The sequence below is a fragment of the Triplophysa dalaica genome, chromosome 24 (genome assembly GCF_015846415.1).
Source record: "Triplophysa dalaica isolate WHDGS20190420 chromosome 24, ASM1584641v1, whole genome shotgun sequence".
In the NCBI taxonomy this organism is placed as follows: domain Eukaryota; kingdom Metazoa; phylum Chordata; class Actinopteri; order Cypriniformes; family Nemacheilidae; genus Triplophysa; species Triplophysa dalaica.
In genome coordinates, this window is record NC_079565.1 from 13,564,046 (window position 1) to 13,582,823 (window position 18,778).

An 18,778-nucleotide genomic window follows, 5' to 3' on the forward strand; every position below is an offset into this window, starting at 1 on the left:
TGACATTTAACAAAGTATTTAAAGACATAGATATATTTTTTGCTTTAAACTTTGCTAGAAGAGAAAAGGGTATCTTCTACTGAACCACACTGCTCTAGACAATCCAGCATAGCCAATCAGATTGAATGAAAATAATATTATAAAAAAATATTTTAGACTCAAATGATCATTGTTTTGATGATGGACACTGTCGCCGTCGTGTCCGCTGTCACTTGCGATCTCGTACCCATTCCTAATGTGTTATCAGACCCAGAACAAGTAAATTAAATTGAAAATGAAAATCTTACCTGTAAAGCTTTAACAATGGCAGCGGCTGAAAAGCGTACTGGTGAAAAAAGAATATCCAAATATGTTTCCTGTTAAAAAAGACATCAATGTTTGAGTTGAGCCTAAAGGGCACTTCAGCATTTCAGCATTTAACTGAATGTTCATACCCGTGGGTCTTGATCTTCACCAGTGTGAACTTCCTCTGGTGGTGAGGGCTGAACAAACACCTGGTTCCACATGCCTGCCATGTTACTGCAGTTTAAAACAGTTGAAAGGGTCAGAAATTAACTGGGTCAAGAGGCAAATGTAATAAATGAACTAGAATCTAAAATCTGTAATACTAGATAATGATTGGCTTGATTTTTAAATTCTGTTAATTCCCTGATAACAACCAATGAAAACGAATAACAAAGGGTCGTTGCTGTAAAATTTCACATAAATTAAATATAAATATGCCGAATCAATGACGTAGAGCTGCGGAGAACAAAGAGACAATTTCAGAATTATTTTCAGTTTTTCAGAATTTACTATTTACAGATGTGTTTATGTAAAATTATTATTTTTGGTTAATTCTGTGAACTACTAATAATATTTCTCCCAAACTTCAAATAAAAATGTTGTTTCCAGTTGCATTTATTTGAAGAAAATTAAAATTGAAGAAACAGTCAAAATAACAGATGTGTTTTTCTCTGAATGCTCTTAAATTTTACAGACGTAGGACTGGAATGGTCACAATACATCTAAAAATGCTAATTAAATGATTTTTTTTCACGACTGTATATGAGATTATATTTACAAATAATTAAACCAAATTGCATGTTAATCTTGTTTAAACCAAAAGGAAAGATTTTCGTCTCATAAGGTCTGTAATCGTTACAAATGTTTCCTTTGTCAAATCCTACTGTCCTGTCCACCTCTGTCTCACTATAGCCTATATTTTTATTAATTTTGTTAATAACAAATTTGTTTGATCACTTAACTATTTTTTTTTAATTAACAGAATGTAAAAGTATTCAGGCTAATTTAACACAAACATTTTTGGTTTTGGCCTCTTGTGTGTAGATTTTTCTATATTGGTGCATCAGAACAAAAAAAGAAACTGTACCAAGTAGTACTCACTGTTCAAAGCTGATGTACTTCACCACAGTCTGATTGTCATCATCTAGCCAAAGACCCCAAACATCAGTCGCTGTCAAGACAAAATCCACCAGTGTCTCCTGTTCAACACAGACATATCCATCATCAGTAACCGCACTGTAACGTATCGCGCATCTTCTGTACCAAGCTTTACCTGTGTTGAGAACAGCGTGGAGATGTGATCTAGGCTGTATCGGCTGTTCTCATTGGCCACCAGCTGCAGCACACAGAACTGGCTGCGATTGGGAACAGCAAGGTAAACAGCGAGACACAGGCCAGTTGTGGAGGTGAAGCAGAGTCGGAGTTTATGAGCCTGTCCTGGAGAATTCCTCATTTCTCCACTGCCCACAGGCATGTACTCCAACATATCAGTCACCAGGAGACACATCTGAAGCTGAGAGGCAAATAAGAGCCACATCATCACTACAGTAAACAATCACTTGCATTTCATAGCGCCAGATCAATACATACATAGATTGCTGGATTTTTTTGTTTAATGGGGTTTTGTAGAAATGATTTCAATAATGCAGCATTTAAATATTTTAATTTATAAAAAATACTTTTAAATAATTTGTTGCGATTAATCGCATCCAGAATAAAAGCTTGCGCTTAGATAATATATTACATGTCTATGTACTGTGCATATCAATTTTGTATTTATATTAGTCCAAAGTTAGACAAAATGGAGATGATATGTGTACAGATGTCAGCCAAGACTTACAGGATTCATTAAGGCAGGTGAATACACACTCATGAGTTAACCATATGTAAAAAACTATGTGGCAACATAAAAGCATCATCCTAACAGTGAAGTATGGTGGAGGTTGCATAATGATTTGGGCTGCTTTGTTGCCTCTGTACTTGGACCGCTTGCCATTGTGGAGGAGAAAATGAATTTGTTTTTAGAAAATCCTACAAGATCTGAAAGCTGAAGCTTAGAAGAAGATGGGTTATGCAGCAAATGAATGACCCTAAAAATTAAAGCAAAATCTACTACAGCATGGTTCCAAAGGCATAAAATCCACCTTTTGAAGTGGGCCAGACCTCAATCCAAAAGAGATGCTGTGGAATTACCTCCAGAAAGCCATTCACACCAGACATCCTAAAGTACAGGTCAGCTGAAACAGTTCAAATTCTCCAAATGTTACTCCTTGACCTGTCTGCAGGTCTACAGGTAGTGCTTCCTTCGGGTTATTGCTGCCAGATGTGGTTCAACCAGTGATTAAAGGCCTGGTTCACTTATTAAATTAACCATCACTGTATGTTTAAGAGGTGTGCTCAATGAAGACATGAAAGATCATGACGGTTCATGTTTTATCACATAGAAATATGGTTTTGATGATAATTGTGACTTTGGTGAAGATCAGATCACATTTCATGACAAATTCAGCAGAAAACCAGGAAGAAGAATTTAAACATTCTTGTACCAACTACATGTCAATGTACTTATAATCGTTTTGTGTTTCATATCTAAATGTTTCCCTCTTCATTCCTTAAGAGATGATGAATAGCACAGTTATGTATTTTATACAAGGCGACCATAAATTGAAATGAGCTAGTGAGCCGGACAAAGAAACATGTTTTAGTCCCAGCACAATCAGGAAGCCAATGCAAGTATCTGAACTATTTTCTAAATATCTGCATTTCTGTGTTTACTTATCACATATGAACGTCAATTAAACTGCTTGAATTTGTTATAATTTCTGAAGCAGTACTGCACTACAGTAAGAGTGTTATGTTTCCAAGGCCAGGAAAGTAATATTTCTTAGAGTTGATATACGATCTGCTGATCACTCGGTGGAAGAGTGCATTTAGTTTGTCGCTATTATTAGGTCTGCTGCATCATGTAAAGTGTGTAAAATAGGTATGGTTAATCACCATTAATTATACGTATTTTAATGTGGTTAAACTAATAGGTTTCCCGAAATACACTACACAACTTTATATACAGTGGGTACGGAAAGTATTCAGACCCCCTTAAATTTTTCACTCTGTGTTATATTGCAGCAATTTGCTCAAATCATTTAAGTTCATTTTTTTTCCCTCAATGTACACACAGCACACCATATTGGTAGAAAAACACAGAATTGTTGACATTTTTGCAGATTTATTAAAAAAAGTAAAACTGAAATATCACATGGTATTCAATCACAAGTATTCAGACCCTTTGCGCAATATTTAGTAGAAGCACCCTTTTGATTTAATACAGCCATATGTCTTTTTGGGAAAGATGCAACAAGTTTTTCACACCTGGATTTGGGGATCCTCTGCCATCCCTCCTTGCAGATCCTCTCCAGTTCTGTCAGGTTGGATGGTAAATGTTGGTGGACGGCCATTTTTAGGTCTCTCCAGAGATGCTCAATTGGGTTACAGTCAGGGCTCTGGCTGGGCCATTCAAGAACAGTCACGGAGTTGTTGTGAAGCCACTCCTTCGTTATTTTAGCTGTATGCTTAGGGTCATTGTCTCGTTGGAAGGTAAACCTTCGGCCCAGTCTGAGGTCCTGAGCACTCTGGAGAAGGTTTTCGTTCAGGATATCCCTGTACTTGGCTGCATTCATCCTTCCCTCGATTGCAACCAGTCGTCCTGTCCCTGCAGCTGATGCTGCCACCACCATGCTTCACTGTTGGGACTGTAGTGGACAGGTGATGAGCAGTGCCTGGTTTTCTCAAATGAAGGTGTAGAACCATCTCAAGGATGATCAGAAGAAATGGACAGCACCGGAGTTAAATATATGAGTATCACAGCAAAGTGTCTGAGTACTTGGGACCATGTGATATTTCAGTTTTCTTGTGTTTTTCTGCCAATATGGTGTGCTGTGTGTACATTAGTGAGGGAAAAAATGAACAAATGATTTTAGCAAATGGCTGCAATATAACAAAGAGTGAAAAAAATTAAGGGGATCTGAATCCTTTCCGTACCCACTGTATATAAATGCTTATTCATTTGTATATTTACATTTTTAAACGCATTACACAGATATATATCTTTTAAACACAAACTTTTATTCTGGATTCAATTAATCATCCAACAAACGCCAACCAAGTATAAACATGTATGTTGGATTCGGTGGATCCATGTCAATGAGAATTTAGAACAGGCATCTCAATTTAGAACTTCAGAATAGAGCCACGCGTGGGACTGTTTTTTTAATCCTGCCCACTCCCCCTGAATTTCTGACCGTTACCATTACCATGAGTTCTGCTCCAACGGACATTCTGTTACGTGTGGACCTCTGACATGGTATGCAGGACAACAATACTAGGCTACATTGTGAACACAACATAGTGGGCGCCATTTATGTAACACAAATATATGAGTAAAATCCGAGTAATTTGCACGTAAAACAGACCTTACCCGAAAAATTTCCTCCATATTCACAAAAACTTTGTAAATGTCAATTTCGTAGTTAAATGTGTGTATGTTAATGAATTCCAGTCACTACATGGCGTGCATGCATGCTCATTCACAATTAGTATAATCCCCACCCTATGAATAATAGCAAATTATGTATCTAGAAATGCTGGAATCCTCTGGACTTTATTATTAACACATTTTATTGAATAAATGCAAACAATTCTAATAGGCTTTATGATTATTATAGATGCTGCTCGAGCAAAACTCTCAGAGTGATAACGCTTCAATCTGATGATGACTAAAGTATTGCTGGGCAAAATACATGAAAACGACATTAAATTTAAAATACACAATGTTTTTTTTTTGATACGCATTGTGCCGTGGTTTGCGCTCGTCTGGGAAACCTATATACTTACAGTTAGTGTAAATCGGTTTAGTATTCCATTTGGGATGCTACTACCCTCCTAAAACACATACACTACATATTTGAGTGCATAGTGCATAGTTTAAGGGCATAGTGCATAGTATGTCATTGGGGACACAGCTAGGGCAAAATAACTCACAAAGCATCATTATGATGGGCGTCAGTGGTTTGTCTAAAAGTATACAGAACGTTACGTGCTGTTTTTATGCACTATTTACACATTGTATTAAGCAGTTGTACTAGGGGTGGGCGATATTGAATACTCAAATTCATATCATTGTACTTTTCACTGTCCAGTCGATATCAATATTACGATATGATAAAAATATAAAATCCCATTTTAGTACACCTTAGTTCAATTATGTATTTTAACTAGAGCTGCACGATTCTGGATAAATTGAGGATCACGATTCTTTTGTTTCAAATAGAGATTGAGAGTCTTTTACGGTTCTGAATGATGACTAAAAGTAATACATAATTTACAAGAGGTTCTGACAAAAAAATTGTTCATTTAGCTATGTAATATGTAGGACATTGCTTCAAAATTATTACATATTTCATGGTTAACCTACAATAACTATGGTTAGAAATGTTTAACCACAAATTCCATAAGTAAACTAAAGTGTATTTTCATTTTTCTACTACTGTTAATAGACTAATAGGCGCTCTGATGACGTGTTTTACCATAATGACGGATACAAGCGATTTGTCCACGCTACAAACTATAATCGTTAGTTTCGTTAATAAGAATTTTGCAGTAAAATATCCAAAAACCTTTAGGCCAATGTTATATATTTTTTCAGCGGAGTTCTTACAATATCTCAAATGTTTTCAAATGTCAAACGATCAAAAATCGCCATTCCAAACAGTGGACAGGGGCCTTTAAGCCGCCTGTCAATGGCGTCATATCCGCGTTACCCAATGTTACTGCTTTTACTGACATAGCAACCGCGTCATGCTGACGTAGACAGATGCGGAAGTAGTTTGTATTTTTACTCTCTATCGTTATTGCAATGATGTGGGTACGTTCAAAATAACTTTTACTATGATTGATTTGAACACTTAAAACTGCGCAGTGTAATCACACCATCGAATTGGACAATAACTGTAACATATATGACTAACAATTTAGTTTTAAACCTTACATTACTCGGGTGGAATTCATTTCATCAAACGCAACATTTATAAAACTTTATTACTGTACCTCATTTGCTGACATGATTTCTCGTTCCCATCTGATTGATGTATCAGCGGTACCATCAGCGGTGGAGCTGAAGACAACATATCCCATCATTCCACGCTTCTACACAGCTTACGCGATTGTTGATGTTTTGATCGGGTGCCCTGTAGCAGTGATTTCTACAAAATGTACCTTAAAGTTGTGTCCTTAATGACATTTTTTTTTTTTTCTGTTTTATTCTAACCGGCAGTATATCGGTTTCCCAAGTGAGTGCAAATGACGACAATCGCACATCACATTGCGTGTAATTTTAATCCGTTTTGCCCAGCATTGAACCGTAATTACTCCGCAGGAGAACTTTGCTCAAGTAGTGTCTGATAGTGCCACCTCTCTTACGCTAAAGTATATGTGCATCATGGTTGTCGATCAGTTTTGCTATGCAAGCGAAATAAAAGGTTACTCTCATAACCCCGGTGCTCTGAAACATCGTGTGGAGAGATCCACCTATGGGAAGGGAATCTGTACCTGACCTCTGCAGAAGCATCCAATTGCACCAAATCTAACTAGACAGACAAAAGCGCATAGCCAATGCCAGGTATGGCCCCACCCCCTTACCTGAGAGCATATAAGGTCTGCCTGCACTGTTGTTCACAAGTTAGTATATTCGCTTCTCATGCAGTAAGAGGGGGCAAAGCTGGGGGATCTCTCCACTTGATGTTTCCGATGGTTCCGAGAGTGTGGTGAGGAAGGAATGACGAGAGCTGTGAGGCGGGGCCGGTGGCGTGATTAATAGTTGGAATCTGCTGTGCGCACACCGGTCCCGCATATCTCACAGAGGAAATTTGGAGCATAAGAGGACGAGCGACCGGTCTGCTGACGAGAGAGGACCAGGCCCGGACATGTGTTTAGTTTGTATTTATGTTCTTATTTATTTTACTTCCGTGTTTTTGTTGTCTTTACTTGAATGTTCGCCGGTTCCCGCCTAATTCCTGCCCGAGCTGGAGGTTCTGGAGCGAGGATTCGGCTGGGACGTAGAGCTTGCTGCCGTGCTCTTGGGCCGAGGTGGGGTGGAGGCCGTCCAAGAGGGAGCGGAGGAGTCGGCGCCGTTGGCAGTGAGCCGGAATCCTGCTACCAACAGCCATAAAGGTGAGGAGCAGGAAATGGCGACTGACTCGCTGCCACTGCCCTCACACGGAGGAGCCATCGCCAACCGCCAGGAGGCGGATCGGGCCGTCCACCGGACGTCCAGCACCATCACATAGCACCGCGAGGAAGAGCCTCTCGGCTGGCTGAAGTCCGAGTGACAGTGTGTCGGGGAACCGGACCTTTTTTTCCTCTCTCCTCTGTCGTCCCTGTCACTCCTGGTGCTCCCGTCTCCGTTCCCTTGTCTCGTTGGTGGTACCCCCGGCCTGTAAGGGGCGATGGGGGTATGTGGTGTGGAAGGCGTGACGAGAGCTGTGAGGCGGGCCGGTGGCGTGATTGATAGTTGGAATCAGCTGTGTGCACACCGGTCCCGCATATCTCATGGAGAAAATCGGGAGCATAAGAGGACGAGCGTTGGGACTGCTGACGAGAGAGGACCAGGCTCGGACAAGGGTTTAGTTTGTATTTAGGTTCTTATCGCATTTTACTTCCGTGTTTTTGTTTGTTTATTTTATTAAAACTTTATTTGAATGTTCGCTGGTTCCCGCCTAGTTCCTTCCTCTTATTGAACCTCATTACAAAGAGTAACCTATTGTTCTGTGTTCAAGGTGTGTGCGACAGCCATGATGCACAAGCTACAACGGATCATCTCATTTCATCTTAAGTACACGTTTATAGGAAAATAAGCACAAACAAGTTTAAACAAAAAATGGAAATAGAGTCATACATAAAATTCAGTGGACATTAATAACTGAAGATTATCAATTTAGATGAATATGTCAAAAGCAGGCTTCCAAGCAAAAAGAGTCAAGTAATGGGAGGCCTTTGCCTGTGTAGAGCTTTGAAGATCTTCCATGCTTTGAAGCACATTTAGAGAAGTTATTCTCTCTTTTATTGGTAACGTGACTTTAATATTTGATATTTAAGGTAAGAACAATGTCCTACCCAAAAATATTTTATTCTTATCATGTAGCTTTGCACACTGTTGGCATCTAGAATGATTTTGATCAGCATTTTATTGTTCATACCAGAGTGGTCTCTCAACTTATATCTTACATTTTGCTCTATGTAATATTGTTCATATCGTTAACGGAATTATATCGTATCGAACGAAATGAAGAAATATATTACAATACAAATTTTGGCCATATCGTCCAGCCCTAGTGCTCAGTGACCTGTTGTGATTTAATGTTTGTATTTAGATTATTTTCCCGTTGAAAGATACAAACTTTGCCCATTATGTGACTCCTAGTAGGGACTGTGAGGTTTAGATTTTTTATCTGTTGATACTTTCTAGAATCGATGATGCCTTCATTTTGAACAAGATATCCAGAATCTCCAGCAGAGAATTAGGCCCAACACATTGAAGATAGAGTGCATGTTTTTTTTACAGTGCGTGTACACCAAACCCATCTTAAAGGGGAGATCATCTACTTTTACACAAATGTAATATAAATCATAGGGTTTCACAGAATGTGTCTGATGTTTCAGCTCGAAATACACCAGGGATCTTTTATTATACAATGCTGTAGTTGCCCAGTTTTGCATGAGACTAGAAACGCGCTGTTTTGGTGTGTGTCTCTTTATGTGCAAATGAGCTGGTAGTCTCCACCCCCTTTTCAGCAGAAAACACACCCAGGGCCTGTGCTTCCAACGAAAAAATTAAAAAGAGCTTTCACCTTCACATAAAGTGAATGAGAAACAAGGTCTCGTCTTTAAACACCAAACACATTTTTTTCTATAAGTGAACAGACTCCTATCAAAGGCGTCACGTTTTCTATATACGTGAAAACAAGACAAACCGATTGCCTATTTACAAACCATACACACTGCTTACTACAAGTGAAAGTAGCCTACCCAAGACAGTAGGTTCACAAAGCAAATGAGAAACTACCGTGTCTCGTCTTTGAACACGAAACACATTGTTTTCTATAAGCACTCCTGTTTCCAAGGGGGCAATTTGCAACGGCGCTCCGGTCTCTGTTGTTCTGGTCAAGACCGCTTTCGGGAGGGAGACCTTCATACGCATCACTGGGTTTCAAGGGTGAAATAACAAAACGCGAGGATGGCGGGAAATCATGTTATTATGACAAACCCGTTGCATGTTTACAAACCATAAACACTGCTTTCTATCAGTGAAGTTACTCAAGACATACGTATCGCATTTTCTCTACGTGAAAGTAACGTTACACAGGACTATCCCACAGGTGTTTACAAGCCACACACATTGCTATCTATGATTGAACGGACAAACGTGTCACATTGACATTTTATCTACTTTTAAGTTGCCACAGGTCCCTGATGTCTTACTTAAAAAATATCAGTACTTACAAAGTCTTCATTTGCTGATTTGCATCGTTCAGTGTGGGTGATTTCCATTGAAAACAAAATATATTAGTGGTGGGCCGTTAACGGCGTTAACGCAGTGAGACTCTTATCGCGCGATAAAAAAAATGTTGCCGTTAATCTATTCTCAAAGTTGGGTTGGGAGCTGGGTCTATACTACGCAAGCTATGATGACTTTCACCTTGATATTTTAGCGCGGATGTATACCAGCTTAACTGCACTGCACCGGGCGAGAACGAGATTTTTCAACTCGCGTGATTCGCGTCATTCGCGGAAGCAGAAGCCGCCTCATCATCTTATAACCAGGGCTTCATTCGCGCGATTCGCGCAGCAAGTAGGTCTATTGGCTCTTTGCATTAACATATAAATCACTCGCGCTTGACACGCCATTCGCGTTTGGTCTGAACACAACATAACTTTACTGTGAAATTACCGCATCAAACGTGACGTGCTAACATGGATGCAGCTATGAAGCCGCCGGGTTTGCTTCAGGGAATATTAATTTTTAAGAAGCTTCCCAATAGAAACCTCTACAAGACTAAGGTTGTTTGCACCTTGTGCAATGCGGAATTGGTTTAAAAAAAAAAAACTTTCTCTCAACAGGTAGTGGTCTAGCTTTAGTTGAAACCAGTAACTTTGTATTGAGATCTAATGTATTATGGCTCCTGTATGACATATCGCTTGTTGCTCCCTCACTCTTTGTAAGTCGCTTTGGATAAAAGCGTCTGCTAAATGACTAAATGTAAATGTATTGTAGGAGCTCTTCCAGTCTCAAGTACCACCTAAACGCAAATCATCGCTTAGCTAATGCGGAAGTAAACACAAGTTCATTTTATTGAACATAATTTAATTTTCATCACCAATTATCATAGTAGAACAGATTTCTCAAGCAGTTTGTGATGCATTTTGGAAACAGGAGATGAGCCCCTGGTCTAATGCGCCACCTGGCTCGAGAAACCCGTTCTCAAAGACTTACTTTTAGTCATTATTTGGGTATCACACATATTCTGAATGCCTTCGGCAGAATTCAAATGAGCCATTTTAATCTAGATTAATCTAGATTAATCTTGGAATTAATCTAGATTAATCTAGATTAAAAAAATTAATCTATGCCCACCACTAAAATATATCCATTGCTGGGAACAGTGGTCTGTGCACGCAACGACAGAAGTGTTAGCATGTTTGGCACGAATCTCGCCATTGCGTCAGAACCGATACACTCCTGTCACCTGCGAAAAACAAAATGGCTTGCCGTGGGTGTAAAGGAGCATATTAAGGAGCGATGATATTATAATGAGATCCCTCCACCACGTCACCGAGGGAGCGTATTTTGAAGAGCTGATTTTTTCACATGCTTCAGAGAAAGGTATAACAAACCAAAGCTAACGTGGTGTACTTTTATGAACGTTTTCGGGGTGGTTGGTATATGAACCGGGGAACCGATTATAGCACCTAAACACAGAAAAGGTTGTATCATATTCGTGAAATCGCCCCTTTAAGGGTTTTCTGCTAAAAAGCTATTTTTTCATCGTCCTGTTTCATCTCACCATAGAACATTTGAAAAGTAACACATGCTACTGGAACATAAAACAGGACAGGTTCTTTGGTACCCAATGTTAAAGTTAAATCTATTTCTGTATCTTTAATGTTTTGGGCTTAATTCTATGCTGGAGATCCTGGATATCTTGTTCAGCCATCATGGATTCCAGCAAAGATCTAAACATGACTGGCCCTGCTAGATAGTGGGCCAAGTTTGGAGCTTCCAACAGGACAATTATCAAACAAAACGGGTCGCTGAGCACAAGACCAAGCATCTGCCATGGTCAGCCAAGTTCCCAGACCTGATCCCTAAAGGGTTTAATAACTATAAACGTCCCTCCCATTTAATCAAAATTCTTGTTCTCTTATGAAAGGTTTGATTTTTGTAAAAAAAAAAAAAAGAATAAAAGGCTTAATGAACAATGATGCAGATTTATTTTCAAGGTCTTCTTTGGTCATTTTTACCCTAGGGTATACATAATTTTGAGCACAACTGTAAGCCCCATCCTGAAGTCACACTAACCTTAAATGACCACATCCTGAGCTTATGATCCTGACAAAGGGCAAACACAAAGGTGTCATCTTCTAGCTGGTGAACAACCAGACTAATGGCAAGATCATACGGACTCTGATCGCCCCTGTGTGAAAGAAACTTAATTTAAAATGTGCGTGTTTCTGAAAATTGATATGACAAGCTTTTATTTGTGGGCGACTAAATAACTTCATTCAACTCAAGTATTCCACCTGATGGCAGTGGGCATCCAGCCTGCTATTCTCTGTATCACTGAACTCTGCTTCAGCTCCACCACAGACACAGTCCCTTTATCACAAAAAAAAGTATTTTAGTCTGTACACACTGGTATTTACAGAGAAGAAGTCTTAGAAGGAGAAAAATACCTTCTTGATCATGAGGAGGTAAAGTGATGATCATAATGCCACCCAAAGGTGAACCAAGAGCGAAAAGTGCTTCCCCCTGAGGACTGATCCAAGCGGCCGTAGTGGAGGGGCCTGTCGGCTGTGAGCCTTGAGCGAATGGGAGGACATAACAGTGGGCCGGATCCTTTAGGTTTAGCTTTCCGATATCTGTGAAGATTGACTGCATCTGGAGTTCAGTGACCAGATCCTGTGGAGGGACATATTTCAGATCTTGCTGAACAGTAGGCAGTTAATGTAATATAAGAATGACATGTTACGTAAACAAAGGTGCTACTCACGCTGTGGTACATGTGCGTAGGGTGCGGCAAAACTAGCCGATGGACGGTTTGGCTTGTGGCGATCAGGATCAATATGTTGTTGAGTGTCTCCTGAATGTGAACTCCTCCTGGCAGCAGAGGGCAGTGTGGGATACGCAGTCGTACGGCATTATTCAGAAGGTTGGTGTCCAGCGACTGCTCAACAAACTGAACGGTGTCACCTGAAGTTGACCTGCAGATAAAAATTTTGAAGCGTACATAGAAAAGAGTATATAAGAGAGAATATCTACAGTCACAAACAAACACCATACCTACAGTGAAACATGGAGGAGGTTTGGATATGTTTTGAGGCTGCTTTGCAGAATCTGGCACAGGGTGCCTTGAATCTGTGCAGAGATTCAAAGTTTCCAGACATGAAAATTACCTTAATTTTGCAACCCTATTCCAAAATTACATACATCGAACATCATTTTAACCATACAGAATCAGGTCACACAATTTACATCCCGGAAAAGGAAGCTCTGGTTGAGTAGATATAGCATGTCCTGTATTTATTGTCCATCCATGACTGTGCAGAGGCTTACATGACATTCATCGTATTAAAATAGTCCCTCTCTTTTTGGAATACAGTTAATTTCAGTTCAAGTCAAAACTGTGTAGAACAAAATCATTTGTTGAGTAACAGCTTTCCTGTAGCTCAGTGGTAAGAGCATTGCGTTAGGTTGTGGGTTCGAATCCAGGGGATTGCAAATACCTATGTAAAATGTATAGGATAAAGCAATGCAAGTCGCTTTGGATAAAAGCGTCTGCCAAATGCCTAAATGTAATGTAATGTAAATGTGTAACTATTTTCTTAAGTTGCATCTATTTGAAATGAGAGGATGCGTGAGATGAACACTCACCAGTGTATGTATCTGTTGCTGGTGACAGACAGGAGTTTCCCACTGTCCTCATAAGAGAATCCACCTGCACTGTCTGCATGCTTTGCACCACTTGAGTGACCACCAACACCTGCTGGACATCACAAAAAACAACACACAATAACTACGTATAGCCAGACAGAAATACATATTATACACTAACAAACCAGATTCACATGACAAAGTGATTATATTTTTAGATATGTCAGTGTAAATTGTTTTCAATCAAGACTCCTCTAACATTTAAGTTAGTCTGGGAGCCCTGCCAGAAAAAACAACCCATTAATAATTAGCAGGACTTTCACGGTGTCTACACACGACGCAAAACGACATACAGCTTGTTTCCAGTGTGGACAAAATTTGAAATTATAATTGGTTCTAACGCGTTCTATTGTCTTTTGTCACGTTGCGCCTGGTATAGACAGGGTGTTATATAAACAGTGGCAATACATTTTACATGACCTTACAGTTGTAAAAATATTTAGTTATTCAAGTCTCTAGCATACATCAAATTCCAAGGTGCACTTAATGAAGTTGGTTGAGGTGTAATCTAGGATTTTTGTTTTACCTGTCACAAAGAGACTGCTGGGAAGGTTACTTATATTCATAAGCTTTTCATATGTATCGTCACACAGAGACTTTTGCTCCTCTTCTAAAGTTTATCTTATTCTGTTTATAGTGACTGACTGTTCTTATTAGTATTTTTGTGTAGTTTTATTAATATTTTAAATTATCTTTAATCTTTGTATTTTAAGTATATATGGTAATTTAAGTTAATTTTTTTAGCAATTTTGTTATGTTCTTTATTATTTCATTATTTCACTTACAACTTTTTTCTATTTTAACTTATTTCAGTTTATAGTCAAGGCAACATTTCTCATTTTTGTTTAGTGTAAGTTTTTCAAACAACGGACATCATTATTTACGACTTGATTTAAATGAACACATTTGGATGGTTTTGTTTCCTCCGGATCTAAGACCTCTGTTTGAAAACTACTATGCACTAGTACTGCTTATGTGTGCAAATGGCAAATAAAAGAGTCTTTAAAAATAAAAACAGCATCTTTCTGTTGACTACAGCTGTAAAACAAACATTCTGACTAGCAAAAATTCATTCAAGAAATCAATGAAGCATGTCAGAAAATAATGATTTAACATAAATTTGAAGAGTTCAGAATACAAATGTGTCAAAAATGCCATAGTACTGGAAACTTTTCTCACGTTTTTCTCCCATATAACATTTAACCCTATTATACTGCAATTGTAAGCATCTAAAGCATAGCATATCAGGACATGGATACTTACATGAGTGTTTTCATTGTACTGATAAAATTTTTCTTTTATCTCATGAGAAAAGGTGAAAAATATTAAACAGCTCTGAAACATTGCACGTTAAAAAAAAACAGAAACCAAATCTTACAATTAAATTGTGACTAAACTTAAATGTTTTACGTTAAACAGGGGAAATGCTATAATTTTTTCTCCTCTTATTGGTAAAGATTACCGTGTAAATAAACTCGAGTAACACATGTAGTAATCAAAATAAGAATAATAACAAGAACAACAACAATAACCACATTATTTTAAATATGTCTCGTGTCACACATGAGCTGAAAACAATCGTGTGACCAATAACTTACTTCGCACGCTTCAACGCGCGTGAACACCAAAACACATACGTGTATGAACACAGTGTAATATTTAAAGACTGTACCGATATTTATTGTGATCTCTCTAAACCGTGAAACAGTTTCTCTTTCAAATCCACAAATCTCAATGAAGCTCCGCTCCAGAACACCCGCCATCTTCACGCGCTGCACGATAGGAATTAGCGTCACTTCCGCCCTGCAAACACTTAAAAGGACAGTGCTCAAATTTCTTTGGGGCTTAACGGCAGCTGGCACCCACGAATAAAATACCCGTGGCAAACCCTTCAATGTATATACAGTGAAGAGCCAATGCATTATGTCCTAGTTTCACAAACAGAGTTTAGATTTGCCAAATAAATAAATTTAGGCGGAAGGGTTGGGGTCAGAGGAGTCCCCAACAACAGTCATAAAACATAACTGTCATCAAGATTGACAGACCATAAAAGTCTCCGTTTGAGTGACTGGTTGACAGAACTTTGACAGGGGAGTCATAATTCAATCAAACTTTTGACACACAGTATATGATAATTGATAACACTACTTAGGCTACCTCAGCAACAGAAGAATGGCAATGATGATGGCAAACTGGTATGGAAGCATATTGGTCGCTATATTCAATTTGAAATGCAATACGCAAAATGGCAATGCAGTATGTAAAATGACAATGCAATTGTGTATTTAAAATACATTTTAAATAACATATGTGCAACATTAAGTGCAAAATTAAAATAAAAATGTATTTACAGTTGTGTTCAAAATTATTCAACCCCCAATGCTGTAAATGGTTTTAGGGAATTTAGTGTACATTTGTAATTGTATTCAGAATGAAATCCTACAAGGACTTCTTAAAGAACCATATGCAACTAAAATGACATCAATTAGTTTTGTAATACAGTTGTAAATGTTTCTTTTGTGAATTCTTCATTGACATAATTATTCAACCCCTTAAAGACTACCACTCTGAAGAACAGAGGTTCAATGAAGTGTTTTCAATCAGGTATTGAAAACACCTGTGGATATCAGGGAGCAGCAATAAAGCCTAATAAGCACCAATTAGGCAGCTTTAAAATGACTGTGATACTCAGCTCCTTTTAGACATTTACTGGTGTGGTTACAAACATGGTGAGGTCAAGAGAATGGTCCAGGAAGACAAGAGAACAGGTGATTACGCTTCACAGGAAGGGCAAAGATTGCAAAGATGTTAAACATACCAAGAGACACCATAGGAAGCATCATTCGCAAATTCAAGGCAAAGGGCACTGTTGAAACGCTACCTGGTCGTGGCAGAAAGAAGATGCTGACTTCGACTGCTGTGCGCTACCTGAAGCGTAGAGTGGAGAAAATTCCCTGTGTGACTGCTGAGGAACTGAGAAAAGATTTGTCAGATGTGGGTACTGAAGTTTCTGCTCAGACAATACGGCGCACCCTGCGTAATGAAAGCCTCCATGCCAGAACTCCCAGGAGCACCCCCTTGCTGTCCCCAAAGAATAAGAAGAGTCAACTGCAGTATGCCAAAGGTCATGTGGACAAACCACAGAAGTTTTGGGATAGTGTTTTGTGGACTGATGAAACAAAATTAGAACTGTTTGGGCCCATGGATCAACGCTATGTTTGGAGGAGGAAGAACAAGAAAAGAACACCTTGCCTACTGTGAAGCATGGCGGGTGGTCAATCATGCTTTGGGGCTGTTTTGCTTCTGCAGGTACTGGGAAGCTTCAGCGTGTGCAAGGTACCATGAATTCTCTTCAGTACCAGGAGATATTGGATGACAATGTGATGCAGTCCGTCACAAACCTGAGGCTTGGAAGACGTTGGACCTTTCAACAGGACAATGATCCCAAGCATACCTCCAAGTCCACTAGAGCATGGTTGCAGATTAAAGGCTGGAACATTTTGAAGTGGCCATCGCAGTCACCAGACTTTAATCCGATCGAGAACCTCTGGTGGGACTTAAAGAAAGCAGTTGCAGTGCGCAAGCCTAAGAATGTGACTGAACTGGAGGCTTTTGCCCATGATGAATGGGTGAAGATACCTGTAGATCGCTGCAAGACACTTGTGTCAAGCTATGCTTCACGTTTAAAAGCTGTTATAACTGTAAAAGGATGTTGTACTAAGTACTAAGATTGAATGTCACTTGGGGGTTGAATAAAACTGAATGATGTGAGCTCAGAAAAGACATTTGTGGTCATTTCATTATAAATGTTATGTTATATTTGTCTGACCTACACGTGCCTCTTTGATTTAATTGTAAGCAGGATGACTGAATGATCATAATCAATGTCAAACCGACCAAAACAATCAATTTCAGTGGGGGTTGAATAATTTTGAACACAACTGTATATCAATTACATTTGTCAGTTCCAACACTAGTTTTAATATATTATTTAAATGGATATTCAACGCTCTTTAAGTTTATAAAGAATAATATAGAATAATAAAATGTCAACATTAAGATGTGAACCATTTACAGGTTTCTACAAAGATGTTCAGTTGGGTTCAAGCCCAAACACTGTCAATTTCCTTGAGTGGGCCAGCCAGAGTTATTCATGAAACACCACAGCATGATGCTGCTTACACCACATTTTACTGTTGGGATGGTATTGTGCAGATGATGAGCAGTGCCTGGTTTCCTCTTCAAACATGGTGCTTGAAACTAAGACTCATCAGACCAGAGAAGCTAGTTTCTGGCAGTCTGAAGTTTTTGCAAATTCCAAGTTAATTTTCATGTGTCTTCACTGAGGAGAGGCTTGAGTCCAGCCATTCTGTCATAAAGCCAAGAGCCTTGTGGCACTTCTTTTAATACGACATGATTGACACCCGACTGCAACTCTTTTATTTCTCCTCATAAATGAGCATAGTTAGTTGTGCTCAGCATTTCTAGTATTTTGCACATGAAATAGAAAACTTAAATTACTACATTTCATAACACTGTTTTGTTAGTTTTTATCACAAGTGTAATTTCAGGTGTTCTCATTAATTCTCATTATTGAAATCATACTTGTCATGCAGAAAATAAATATCTGGTTATATCAAACTATGGTTTCTAGTCAATCCGATAAGACCATTTGTAAATAAAGACACGGTAGCTTCATTCCTAGAATAAGCCCTTTACCATGTAGTATGGATCCCATCAGAGAATAAAATGTAAGGTCTACCCACCGAGCAAAAATGATATCCCATTCTCCACGCAGACATTCAGTTGTTCATAATTACATTACCTTAAATTTGTCACAATCTTTAATGTTGGTATTATCGTTGTATTGTTTATCTTTTATAATTGTATATATTGTGATGATCTCGCCATCTTGGCTGTTGGGATGTTTCACATATATCCCATTATGACCTTGTATTGTGAGAATGCGCTTAAATTAAACATTTACCCAGTACAAAAGATTTTGACAAATATTTATATCATTCATATCTCTTGTGCTTTGTAAATGTGCTGTATGTTGTAGATCATTGAGTAAATATATCCAGAATGACATTCATACATAGTACTTGTACTTAACTAAGTACATTAACTACTTAAACTTAGGTTCAAGAAATTTTTACTCAAACATGTCAAATTGCACATGACTACACACAATTCTTCTTGCACATCAGTTAAATTCTTGTTTAATGCAAA

The 18,778-nt window shown here is 38.7% G+C and overlaps 1 protein-coding gene across 2 annotated transcripts in view; it reads right to left on the reverse strand.

Annotated features, from left to right (window-relative positions):
* Positions 1–15,316, reverse strand: part of nup160 (nucleoporin 160) — a 70,250-nt gene extending 54,934 nt beyond the window's left edge. The window contains exons 1-10 of one of the 2 annotated variants that reach the window (XM_056739877.1): positions 15,219–15,316; positions 13,487–13,595; positions 12,606–12,816; positions 12,289–12,514; positions 12,136–12,211; positions 11,915–12,029; positions 1,559–1,798; positions 1,387–1,484; positions 435–519; positions 288–356 (exon numbers count right to left, since the gene is read on the reverse strand). In XM_056739877.1, the coding sequence (XP_056595855.1) occupies positions 288–356; positions 435–519; positions 1,387–1,484; positions 1,559–1,798; positions 11,915–12,029; positions 12,136–12,211; positions 12,289–12,514; positions 12,606–12,816; positions 13,487–13,595; positions 15,219–15,309 (1,320 nt within the window). In that variant the 5' untranslated portion in view covers positions 15,310–15,316. Of the gene's footprint in view, positions 1–287; positions 357–434; positions 520–1,386; positions 1,485–1,558; positions 1,799–11,914; positions 12,030–12,135; positions 12,212–12,288; positions 12,515–12,605; positions 12,817–13,486; positions 13,599–15,218 lie in introns of both variants that reach the window. The other variant, XM_056739876.1, reaches the window with a different exon arrangement.
* Positions 15,317–18,778: the final 3,462 nt, after the last annotated feature.